Source organism: Ornithorhynchus anatinus, chromosome X1, assembly GCF_004115215.2.
Source record: "Ornithorhynchus anatinus isolate Pmale09 chromosome X1, mOrnAna1.pri.v4, whole genome shotgun sequence".
Classification (NCBI taxonomy): Eukaryota; Metazoa; Chordata; class Mammalia; order Monotremata; family Ornithorhynchidae; genus Ornithorhynchus; species Ornithorhynchus anatinus.
Window position 1 is genome coordinate 88,000,146 of NC_041749.1, and position 12,972 is coordinate 88,013,117.

A 12,972-nucleotide genomic window follows, 5' to 3' on the forward strand; every position below is an offset into this window, starting at 1 on the left:
ATCTCTTCTTTCTCGTGTCAACCCCTTACTTTCTCCCCCTTCATATCTGACAGACCACCACTTGCCCTAGCTTCAAAGCCCTCCTCCAGGAAGTCTTCCCTGACTAACCTCTCATCTTCCCACACTATTCTCTCTCCTAACTGAGCCACCAACACACTTAAATCCATATAATACTGATGGTAATTGTTAAGCACTTACCATGTTTCAAGCACTGCTATAAGCGCTGAATAGACACAAAAATTAGATTGGACACAGTCCCTGTCTCACATGGGGCTCACAGACTTCATCCCCATTTTACAGATGAGGTACCTGAGGCACATAGAAGTTAAGTGACTTGCCCAAGGTCACACAGGAGACAAATGGCAGTGCTGGGTTTAGAACCCAGGTCCTCTGACTTCCGGACCCGTGTCCTGAGCCTTTTGATACTCACCCCCGCCCCCAGAGCATTTTACGTACAGATCCTCATACTCTGCTGCTACCTGATATTTATTTTAACGTCCATCTCCCCCATTAGATTGTAAGCTCTTCGGGGGCAGTAATTGTGTCTACCTAATCTACTGGACTTTCCCAAGTTCCGCACACAATAAATGCTCAATAAATGTCATTGATTGATTAGTGCAGGGAGGCCAGCAGGAGGAGTTGGTGACTAAAAGTCGCAAGCACCGAGACCTAGGGAAGAGAATGCAGCAGAGGAAATCCCTTTACCTGACCTTCAGGGCCCTGCAGAAATCTCCCAGAGACTTCCGTCTGACTTCCCCTCTAGACTGTAAGGTCGCTGTGGACAGGGGATGTATCTACCAACTCTGTTGCAGTGTACTCTCCCAAGTGCTTAGTACAGTGCTCTGCACACAGTAAGCACTCAATAAATACCACTGATTGACTGATCCTCCTGGCAGACCCCGACATCCTGGCCAGGGAGGAGCAGGGCCGGGGAGTAGAAGCGGGGCTAGGATTCCTCCTGCAGCCAATCTGCCCTCTCCATAGTTCGGAGGTCAAACATCAGGGGATCAGAGCACTCTCCCTCCTTCCTGCCAATCAATCAATCAATCAATCAATGATATTTATTGAGCTTTTACTGTGTGCTGAGCATTGAACTAAGTGCTTGGGAGAAAATGATACAATTGGTTAGGTAGACCTGATCCCTTCACTGAAGGAGCTCACAGTCTGGTTGAGAAGCTCATCCCTAGCAGTAGTCATGCCTTTTATTACGTGCTTATTTTGTGCGGAGCACTGTAGTAAGCGCTGGGGAGAGAAATACATAGGTGAAAATTAGACGCAATCCCTGTCCCTCAAGAGGCTCACAATCTAGGAAACTGTCCAAGCAACCAAGACCCAAAGCTCAGTTTCCTTCCCCTCTAAACACAAAGGCTCTGACACTTACCTGCTGAGTGATCTTAGGCAAGTAACTTCCCTTCTCTGTGCCTCAGTTTCCTCAACGGCAAAATGGAGATTCAATATTGTCCTCCCTCCTACTTAGACTGTTAGCCCAATGTGGGACCTGATTATCTTGTATCTATCCCAGCGCTTAGTTTGGCATGTGATAGGTAGCAAGCGTCAACAAATACCATACCAAAAAAAAAAAGGTAGGGTGGGTGGGGATGGAAAGAGGAAACACGGAGAGATCTTGGAGGCGTGACTCACCTCTCCACCCAGCTCTTGTAGTTGGGGATGTCCTTGGCATACAGCAGCTTGTTGGAGGGAGAGTCCTTGCCCAGCTTATGCTCAGAGGTGGAGCACGAGTCCATGAAAGTCTGGGCCACCACAGAGAGGCAGGCATCCGTAATACTGTTCTTGTGAATGTCAAATACGAACTGGGGATTCTTAATCACGTTCACCCAAAAACGCAGAGGTAGACTGGGAAGGAAGAGGGGAGGAAGGATAGGAGGGAGAAGAGGAAGGAAAGGAAAAAAGTCAGTAAGAGTTGTCTGGGCGAGCAAGTCCTGGAGCCTGCGTTCGATAGACAGGGCCTCCCTCCTGGTCACTTGCTTTGCTCAACCTTCTCTTGGAGCCCATCAGGCCCCAGCCCAAGCCTTTACATGTTCCCACCTGGACAAAGAGCAGTTGCTTGCCACGGGGTCCGTGGAGGCCATAGAGGTGAGGACCCCGGAAGGCTCCTCTGGCAGTAGGGTTGCTGAGGCTTGGGCAGAGCCTTTGGAACACCTGTCTTTCTTCCCCACTCTGACTCAGGCTCCAGCTTCACCATTTCATCCTATCCATTGACGACCCATTCGAGTCGCCTGAGGATCAAAGCCCAAACCTCATGTCAGGGATGCTGGTGGGCAGCCAGCTGTTTTAGTTTGGAAGAGGCCAACAGGGTGGGCCAGTGGTCCTCAACGAGCAGAGGTTCACAAGTGATCACTGGAGATCTATGAACGGGTATGTCTTTCATCCCCAAATCTAAGGAAATTCCCCTCCTTTTCCTCTCACCAAGTGGGCTGCCAGGCCGTCCTCAATGTTACAGAGGCTGCCCCTCACGGCCTCGGAGCTGCCCCTGCCAAGTTACGGGGGCACGAAGGGCAGCCGTGTCTGCTCCAATATAATTTATTACCCCAAAGGAGGGGTCTGAACAGCTGAGCGTCCTGCGTCTCCTTCCCGACCACTGCCTGGTTCAAACTGCAGTGAAGTCAAGTCCCCTAAGGCTGCTGTGCTTGAGTAAGCTTCAGCCCTCCAATACTGGGATAGAATCAAGCAGGAGGGATCCCAGGCCCAGTACCTTCCTCATCCCCCTCCCCCAGCAGCAGGGTAAACAATAGCCAATGGGATTCTCATGGGGCATCGGCCCGGTCCCTTGAGATGCACGTTGGCAATGTTAGCATTCAGGGAACCAACAACCCAAGGCCCTCCTCCCTCCTGGCTCGGCCCCTACTAGATAAGGCTGAGTGATCAATCATCCCTGACCATTCTGTGCCCTCACGTCTCCATGTAAAAATGCTTCTTTTCTTGCCCCGCTAATTGCAGCGAGGGACTGAATGCTACAGAAGCAACCTGGCTGCCAGTCCACAAATGCCAGGTGCAAGAATAGGCCCGGCCCTGGCAAGAAGAGAATCGGAGAGATGAGAAAGGAGAAGAGGGAGGAGACCCTCGGGACTGGGGGCTCCCCACACTTGTTCAAATGGAGAAATGCCAGCCTCTCTCTGACTGAGCACCATCCAGGTCTCCCCTGAACTCAGGGAGGCACCGCCATAGGCTGAGAGATCAGGGAGGCAGCAGCATTCCAACAGGGGACTTGCTGGTGTTTCAGAGCATCTGAGTTGGGGGCGGATGGGGGAGCGAGCGATGGCAAATCCAAGGAAGCATGAGAGTGGGGGACAGCAGTTGAGCTGTCCTGGCCCACCCTCCTCCTGACCCCCGGGGTGGGGTGGGGGTGGGGGGCAAGTTCACAGCTGAAAGGCTGGAACTGCTAAAGCTCAAGCAGTGTGTAAACAAGAAGTGTGCCACTGCTGAGCTCCGAGTGGAGGAGGGGCCCACGGCTAGGCTGCTTTGGTCACAGCAGGCCAGAATGGCTCCGTGCCACAGAGAGAATCAAGTGGCAATTAGATCCTGACAAGCCCAGAGCAGGATCAGAGCCAAAAATCGATTGTGCCTGGACAAAGCCAGCTCTAAGGCCAACAACTGAATGTGGGAAGAGTGGCAATAGAGGAATTGGGAGTTTGGCTGGTGGATCTCACAGTCAATCATCTTTAAGAAAGGTGCTTTGGGTTAGCTGGAGAACCTAACATGGAAATTAATGTTGGTAGACAGTGTAGTCTTGTAGGAAAGAGCACAGGACACGAAGTTAGGTGACCTGGATGGCAGTCCTCGCCCTGCCACTAGCTGAGTAGGGCAATTAACATATTTTCTGCTTCTCTCCCTGGGCGCTCTATACTCTGACTAGACACCATCTTGCTCAAGGAAAGCAGAGACCGGTTAATCAACGAGGCTTAAAGAGGAAGAGGGGAGAGAGGAACAGGCATCAGCTAGTTGTTAAATGACTAGCAAAGTGAGAAAAAGTCATCTGTGTTTTTGTCCCCCTTCCCCCCCCCCCGCCCCCCCAGCCTCGACTCTGACTCATCAGGCTGTCGCGGGGAAATATACGAGTTTCAGCGGAGCACTTTGCATTCTCTGGAACAGAAGTAAGTGTCGCGTGAACCAAAGGAAAAACGTTACGAGTCAGCCACAGACACCCCAGTGCTTTAATTCTGAGATGCCCTGGAGAACAGACTTCTAAAGAGGGTTTGGCCCAGAGTGCTTTCCGAGAACGGAGCCAGGCAGTGATCCGGGGCCCAGCACTCGGAGTCGGGATTCTTGCCGTGCGTCCTGAACTAAGTCACTTCTCCTCCATGTGCCACAGCTCCCCAGTCTAAACAGAGAGAGAGATCTCTAAAGTGCTCTGAGCATTTTGGAAGGCGGGTGGCAGCCGAAGCACACGAGTATAAACGAGTACTGCAAATTCAAACGGCGAAGCAGAGAACTGTCAGGCAGAAAGGATCTGTAGGTCAACCCCTGCCTCCACGCAAAAAGCCCACACTGAGATTCCTCCAGAGAGATGGGAATCCATGTCCCGTTCCTAAACCACTCCAGAGAAAGCAATTCGGCAGCCTTCCTCGGCAATCTTTTCCTGAGTCAGGAAGTCCTTCCCGACTCCCAACTGCTGCAACCGGAGCTCACATAAGGGACTGGCAGGGCAAGGCAGGGCGGGGCGACTCCCTCTTCCTAACTGCTCTTCTCTCCTCCCTCTCCGGCCCACACAGCCCCACCATCGCCCTCCATTTACCAGTTGCTCTTCCAGGTGTGCCGGACATCATAGTCATTGATCTGATGCTTGTCTGCTTGCTCATCAAGAAAGTCGAACATGTATTTGATTGCAAGAGGGAGGGCGCTGCCCCGGTGGGCAGTGCTGAAGATGGTCTCAAAGAGGTCATCCACAAACTTCTGCAAGGTTCCCTACAGGGGGGAGGGAGGGGGAGGAGGGGAAACAAAGGAGACTCAGTTAAACTCCGTGCTCCCAGTAGGCCAGACCCAAGAATGAAGCCAGGCACAAGATTGGTGCTTGCTGCAGGGCACCAAAAATAGCAGTAAGATCAAGATGGGTTTGTATAAATTCACAGATGAGAGTCCACAGTGGGGGCACTAAAGGGAAAAGGTAGGGATGTGGGATGGTCCGTCCCAAACCACAAGGACGGAGTTCAAGGAGGACAACCAGCTCATGGTGCCTCTGAGCAGCCGGTCGCCACTGTCCAAGACAGAAGCCGGAGCCGGACAGACCACGGGCCGACCACGGGCCTCGCCCAGTAATGTACGGCAAGGGGCCTGGTCTTTTATGCTTCGCCACCACCACATCCAGAACGTGGAGCAGCAGGGCCCAGGGAACTGCCGGTGGAGTTCCCCGTCGTGGTTTACCCTGAATGAACAATGGGATGACAAAACGGGAAGTCGCCTTCTCTTTTCCTAGGGAAGAGGTTTTGAGTTCGCAAGTTCCTGCTCCCTGTGAGAGCCTAGGATTTCACCCACACCCACGAGTCGAGTCTATTCGCGGACACCAGTCTGGGCGTGGCCAGAATAATCTACTGGGCTAAGGGGGGTTGCAGGGAGGAGTTCCTGGGCAGTCTGGCCAACCGGGTGTTCTGCCCCGGGACCGACCTTCACACCTCCAACTTGTTGTGCTCCAGCCAGAGCCTCCCATCCGGAGCCTGGAGCAGGAGAATCAACTTCGCATAAGTGGGGTCGGGAAGCCCCTGTGAATGGGCTTCGGCACCAAACCACTTGGGGGCTGGTTCAGTTGAGAAATGTCTGTCCGTTTCTGTTGGTCCTGTTTCCCCCATTAGACTGTAGGATCTTGAGGGCAAGGACCAATGCTTGTCCTTCCTCAAGGCGCTCAGTACAGACACACACACACACACACACACACACGACATTCAAAATTCAAATTGAGCTTCCATGAATGGAGAGAAAGGCTTTGACCAGGGGCTGGACAAAACCATCCCCACTGGTCCCCTGAGGCCTAGACTGACCCTACCTCCTAGGGCAGGATTTTCCAACTTGGGGCTGTGGCCCAGTACTCGCTTCAGCCTATTTGGCACTGAGTTGTAGGCTCCTAACCCCGAAAAGACAGCACGAGACACCCACTACTAGCAGCAGAGAGAGACTCCCAGTGCTCAAATGGGATGCTGTGGGTCTTCCGCTGGGCTGGAGAGCGAGAGTTTGGGGATCGCAGTCTCCGGGACCCAACATCCTAGGGAATGTCTGCAATCAGGTCTTCAGCCACAGACATGTACAGAAGTTCCAGAGAGAAAAGCAAAGACTTCCTGAAATTCTCAAGCCCCTAATAACAAAGGCACATAAGCTCCCACCCAGTAGTTTCACCAAACCATGTCCCCGCCCTTTTTCCAAGCCCTCTGAAAAAACCACCTTCTCCAGGAAGCCTTTCCTGATTCATCTCCCCACCCTTTCCACAACCCCCTGAGCACTTCTATGGTCATCTGTTTATTTGTTCAACTAGCCACCTGCGCTTATTTGTAGCTACTCTCATGCTTTTAACCCATGAAAATCCATCATTATGTGTCTGTCTTTCCCTTTGCAGAATAAGCTTCTCGAGGGCAGGTATCCCATACTTCTTCTGTATGTTCCCCAAGTGTACCCTAGTACAGTGCTCTGCACCCAGCAGGTGCTTACTCAGTACAAGGGAAGATGATGACGACCACGATGATGATGATGATGATGACGACGACGATCGATGGCCAGGGAACACTGCCAGAGCATTGAACAACCTAGCAGGGCTCTGGGGAACAGCAGTGAATGCGTTAAGATTGATTGCTTTTTCCTTCCACTATGTAAATTTGGAAGGAACCGCCCCTTGAGCCAGGCTCTGCCCTGTCAGCAGCTGCCCGCTTTTGTTCGCTCTTCTAATTGATCAGACGCATTAGGCTGAACCGTAATATGGCTCTCACAACGCGAGTCCCTCAGGCTCCATTGCTGCTCAGCTGGGTAGGGGGGAGGGGACCGCTATGTGTAAAATGACAATGCCCATCCCCAGCAGAACAAAGCATACAATGGGCATCAATGCCTGGGAAGGAGAGGGGCAGGAGAACGAGGTGAGGGGCTAAAGGGGTGGGAATGGGGTCAGGTCTTTGGTTAGGTCGGCGGGGGGAAAGTCTGACCACCACCAAAAGGAAACATTAACACGAGGGTGACTCGTGCCTATGAAGGCCCCATCGACCAGCTAGTCTTAACCCCAGGAGTTTAGGTATTATGGGATGCTGCTTTTTCGTTCTGCGGGATCCTTCAATTTTATAGACCTTTCCTTGCCAGGGAAGCTGAAGCACTTGCTTTTAGACATTTATTGAGCTTCCTGTGAGAGTGAATTGTAGGGGCACTGCAGGGAAAATGAAGTGTATACAAGGCACAGTCCCTGCCAGAACCAGGCAGGCCCAGCAGGGTCCTGGAAAATCCTTAGGGGGCCGGGGTCTGCGTGAGCCACGGCAGGCTCTGAGCAGCTCCTTACTTGCTCAGAGTTCAGTGCAGACAAGTGATTGCTTGGAGCCATTTAAGAGAATGGTGGATGGAAGTAGAGGAGCTTCTCCCTGGCTCCCTCTCCCCTACCCTGGCTCCCCAGTCTTCAAGTATTCATGACAGGATTTAACTGTAATGACTTTGGAAATGGTCCGTTTCTATCCCATGTCCTCAAAGAACTAGCCGGCTCTAGGAAAAAAAGACATACACACCTCCACAGAGGCAATTTCCAAGAAAAAACACAGAAAACCCCTCAGCATGAGATGTGCAGAGATGAACAGGGAAAGAGAAGGAGCACACGTGAATAATTGAAAAATGGCTCTACTGAATGACTTGTAGGTTAGGTTCGGTAGCTAGGGTGGGTTGAGAGCAACAGGAAAGGGGTTTATTCCTAGTTGATCCACAGCTCAAGCCCAGCTCCCTGCTGCCATGAGGTTGAAATGTGCCTGCTTTTCTGCAGAGAACTGTGTCTAGAAGACAGGCTCCTGGCTGGGCTAGTGTTGGGCTTAGTCACGGGGCGGGGGGGGGCTCCTCATCGTGGGCAGAAAGAGCAGCTGAAGTTGTTCCGCGAGAGACAGGGATTCAATCAGCCTCAGCAGCTTAGCCACTCTACCTCAGCCTGAGAAAACCGGCAAGGCTTTTTTGGGAAAGAAGGCAGGACTTGGGTGGGGCGGGGAAGAGAAATATCGGTCCCTTCCTTGGGGGTCGGATGAGGCAAGGGTTTCCCCAGAAGTTGCATGATGGTACAGTATAGGTCGGGCCAGGTTCCTACCCTTGCTTCCTGGAAGCCCTTTGGTAGCTGTCGCATCAAACCTCAAACCCAGGGGACTTCTGGGAGATCCTTCAGGGTCAAAACCCCTGACAAACATCATATGAAGACAAAGTCGGGACCCCAGAGACCAGAAATCTAAATACATCTGGGATTTCTGAAAATCAGTCACAGTTTCTCCAACCCTGACTGAGAGCTTGCTCTAGGTGGGGTCCCATACTAAGTACTTGGGGGCAGTAAGAAAAAGAAAATGGCAGTTGTTTGGTAGCTTCGGGGGATTTGGAGATGTGGGTGTGGAGGGAGCTGTATCTGGTCTCTACGACCTTAGAGCATAGATGAAACATTGCCTGTGTCCAAACTGATTAGCTTGTAATAATAATAATAATAATTAAAAATTATGGTATTTGTTAAGCACTTACTATGTGCCAGCCACTGTACTAAGCGCTGGGGTAGGTACAAGCAAATCAGGTCGGTCAGTCCCTGTCCCATGTGGGGCTCACAGTCTCGATCCCCATTTTACAGATGAGGTAACTGAGGCCCAGAGAAATGAGGTGACTTGCCCAAGGTCACACAGCAGACAAGTGGCGGAGCTGGGATTAGAACACATGACCTTCTGACTTCTAGGCCTGTGCTCTATCCACTATGCCATACTATCCCAGATCTTATTACAGTGGCTGGTACATAGTAAGCGCTTAAATACTACAATTATTATTATTGTTGTCATATTTCATGGAAAACCATCTGTGTAATGTTAGATGTCCTGTCTATTTCCTGACACTGTGGGATCCTCAGAGTGTCTCCAGCCAAGTTTTCCCACCCTACCGCCTTCATGATCAACCTTTGGAGTTCAATGCCTCAGGAAGTTGTACAGGAAAAAATTATCATCAGATGAAGAGTTTGGATAGATTCATGGACAAGAGTTCCATGAGGAGTCACTAGAGGGAAAGTTGAGTTATTAGACAGACTATCGCTATCCATAAGGATGGAAGTCCAGAAGGGCAACCAGCACAGGGCTCCTCCAAGCCTCCTTTGACCACTATTGGAGACAGAATCCTGGGATGGACAGACGAGTGATTTGACCCAATAATGGCCCTGTACCCATCTGTCCCCATCTCATGTCACTTGGGTTACCTTTGTAGCCAACAGGCGGGTCAGATAGATCTCAGAGACCATCTTGCTGCCTCGATCCCCCTCCCGCTGGTCCATGTGGTCATGGTTTTTCACCAGGTGCCAGAGCTTGGTGCCACTCTCCAAGTCAGGGGTGATCATAGGAGTCCGAGAGCGCAGGCTGTCAGGGCTGCTTGCGGTTCTCAGCATGCTCTCTGTGGGAATGAAAAACCATTCCAGGGACAGTCTTTGTCCCCACCTCCCTTTTCCATTACCCCCCGGACCATGGTGACTCCTCGCCTCCTTCTTCACACCACTTCATGCCTGTGACGGCACTCTGACATTGCACGTTGGGCCAGCTTTTCCGATCAGCTTCCCCGCTGAATCCTTGACAGCCCCTCTTGGCCAACAACTAAGATTGTCCCCAAGAACTCAGACTTTGGTTTTCTCTAAGTTCCTTACCTGATCTAAAACCCTTTACTCCAGGGAAATGGCCCTCCTCTCCTCACGCCCAACCAGTCAAAAGGGTCTGAGTAGTCTCAAACCTCCCACTCACCATATCTGCTGAGTGACTTGGTGAAGGTGGAGGAGTTGGATATGTTGTAGGCTGAGTTCTGTTTAGGCACCAGGGCCACTGAAGAGCCATCAGTCACCTGGGGGCAGAGATCCATACTAATTAGACCACAGCGGGCAGTTAACAAATTTCCTTTGGAGTTCACTGAACTGCACTGGAGTGCAGTTTTCACTGGAATCCAGAAGCCTTCCTAATCTTTACTGATTCACAACACAAAACCCAATGAAGAGGTCTCGGAGTCTGGTTGTAGTCAGCCATCGGCGATTGTGTTTATTCCCAGATCACTGCACCCCAATCTCTTCCTCCTTTCCCGCCAGCTTCCACAGTCCACAAGCCTCTGTCATAGAACCTCTTTCTGTTGCCGATTTGTACATCCCAAGTGCTTAGTACAGTGCTCTGCACACAGTAAGCACTCAATAAATACTATTGAATGAATGAATGAACGTCTTGCTGCCCATGCTTCAGGAAGAAGCTTGGCCCAGGCCTGGCTCCACCTACCTGATAGTGAGCCAGGGTGTTGAGCCTCTTCCAGTCATTGTCTATTTTGGTGGTCACGTCTTCATCTTGTAGGATGATTCTGGCCATCCTGCCCTGGCGCCATTCTACTTAGGAAGAAAACACAAGATGGGGTTAGCTGGAGGGAAGAGCACAGAGCAAAAGGGAAGGGCAGAAAAGGGAAGAGCATCCCTTGATGGGAAGGATGTTGTTTCAGAGATGAGAGATCAGTCAACTGATCCACCGATCATATTTATTGAGCACTTACTGTGTGCCGAGCACTGGACCAGGTGCTTGGGAGAGAATAATATGGTAGGGTTGGTAATCATGTGCCCTGTCCTAAAGGAGCTCACAGTCAAGATGGGGAGACAGACATTAAAGTCAATTATAGATTGGGGAAATGGGAGAGTACGGGGATATGTACTTGAGTGCTGTGGGGTTGGGGGTGGGGTGAATATCAAGTGCTTAAGGGGTACAGATTCCTGTGTACTGGTGACACAGAAGGGAGGGTGGATGGGAGAAATAAGGACCTAGTCAAGGAAGGTCTCTTGTTGGAGGTGTGATTTTAGGAGGGCCCTGAAGTTGAGGAGAGTGGTAGTCTATCACATAGGAAAGGGGGGGGGAGTTCCAGGCCAGAGAGAGGATGTAGGCAAGGGGTCGGTGGTGAGAGAGGTGAGATCAAGGCACAGGGAGTATTTTGGCATTAGAGGAGGCAGAGTGTATGAGTTGTAGTAGGAGATCAGGGAGGTAAAGTAAGAGGGGGCTAGTTGAATGAGTGTCTTTACACTAAAGGTAAAGAGGTGGATGGGCAACCATTGGAAGTTTTTGAAGAGTGGAGAGATACGGAGTGATTCATTTTAGACAAACAATGTGAGCAGCAAAGTGAATGTGAACTGGATTGGGGAGAGTCAGGGAGCAGGGAGGTCAGCAAGGAGGCTGATGCAGTAGTCAAGGCAGGATATGATAAGTGCTTAGATCAGCGTGGTACCAGTTTGGATGTAGAGGAGAGGGTGGATTTTAGAGATGTGAAGATAGAAGTAACAGGATTTTGTGACACTGACTATGTGGACTGAATGAGAGAGAGAGAGAAAGAGAGAGAGAGAGAGAGAGATGGAGAGAGAGAGAGAGAGAGAGAGAGAGAGAAAGAGGAGTTTGAATATAATGCCAAGGCTGCAGGCTTGTGAGACAGGAGGATGATGTTATCAACAGAGATGGGAAAATTGGGAGGACAGGACTTGAGTGGGAAGAAGAGGAGTTCTGTTTTGGATATATTACACTTGAGGTGTCGGTAGGAGTACAAGAGTTGACACCATGCCTTCCCTCAAGAGAGATGTTTCCTTCCCCCTTTTTATGATATGTATTAAGTGTTTACTATGTGTCAAGCACTGTTCTAAGCACTGGGTTAGATACAAGATAATCAGATCAGACACAATTCCTGACCCACACAGGGCTCATAGTCTAAATCGGAGGGAGGAGGATTTAATCTCCACTTTACAGATGAGGTAAACGAGGCACAGAGAAGAAAAGTGACTTGTCCAAGGTAACACAGAGCAGTGGGAGAGTCAGGATTGGAACCCAGGTCCTCTGACTCCCAGGCTCTTTCCATTAGGCCACACTGCTCCCCTTGATTATCCCTGCCCACCAGTTTTAAGGGCAAAAGTCTCTCGCTCTCAGGGTTTGGTGACATTCATTTCACGACCTTTGGTCGGGACATTAGTGGAGTTATACCCCAGAGTTTTCCAGCTGGGGTGAGACTAGGGGCTTCTAGAGTTCCTAAGAAATAAACCCCAGCTGATTTAGAGATTTTCATTGGCCCATGCAGACGCTTCCCCAGCGAATGCCAGCCCAGACCCACTCAGGACTCCAACTCACCCAGATCCATGTCCCCAGCCTTGGGCCTCTGGGAGTAGGGGACTCCCTTATACACAGCATCCAGGAGCTTCTCCTTCACCTGGGTGATGGTGTCGCAGTTCAGAACCTTTACGGGGATCTCAGGGGCATTCTCATTTTCGGGATTCACACAGTTCAGGGTCTGCAGGGAGCAGAGAAACAACAAGCGGGCCAACTCACGTCAACTCACGTCAACTCACGTCGATGGGGGCTTCTCAACTAGGGGGGACTACCAGAGATGCCAATTTTTCATTATGAGGGTGGCTGTGAAAAGGGATAGGTATTTTAGGGGAGGTGAAGACAGAGAGGGGGTAAATTTCAAAGAGTGAATAAACCAAAGGGTCTTTCCGACCCTGGTGAGCAACCTTATAGCCGCATCAGAAGTCCAGGGTGAGCAAAGCAGGGAATCTGGCTCAAGCAGCCATGGAGCCATCCCCCCCGCCCGGGGAACAGACAGCTTTGGTCACTACCACACTGTAAGATGTGTAACTCACACATATTCCTGTCCACCCACAGCCCCTCCCAGAACGTATACAGAACAGACAGGCACAAGATCAGTTTGAGTTTTGGAGATTCTGGATCATTCGGCTCTTCCTTTTTTGACCGAAATAGAGCTACATTGACTGAATGTGAACAATGTAAACAAGCG

General features: G+C 50.9%; 1 protein-coding gene across 4 annotated transcripts in view; it reads right to left on the reverse strand.

Moving 5' to 3' along the window:
- The window catches only part of PLXNA1 (plexin A1), a 243,389-nt gene that overhangs the window by 15,275 nt on the left and 215,142 nt on the right, over positions 1-12,972 (reverse strand). For 2 of the 4 annotated variants that reach the window (XM_029050204.2, XM_029050202.2), the window contains exons 25-30: positions 12,306-12,465; positions 10,437-10,543; positions 9,921-10,017; positions 9,389-9,579; positions 4,754-4,923; positions 1,642-1,854 (exon numbers count right to left, since the gene is read on the reverse strand). In XM_029050204.2, the coding sequence (XP_028906037.1) occupies positions 1,642-1,854; positions 4,754-4,923; positions 9,389-9,579; positions 9,921-10,017; positions 10,437-10,543; positions 12,306-12,465 (938 nt within the window). Of the gene's footprint in view, positions 1-1,641; positions 1,855-4,753; positions 4,924-9,388; positions 9,580-9,920; positions 10,018-10,436; positions 10,544-12,305; positions 12,466-12,972 lie in introns of those variants that run through there. The other 2 variants (XM_029050206.2, XM_039910099.1) reach the window with 2 other exon arrangements.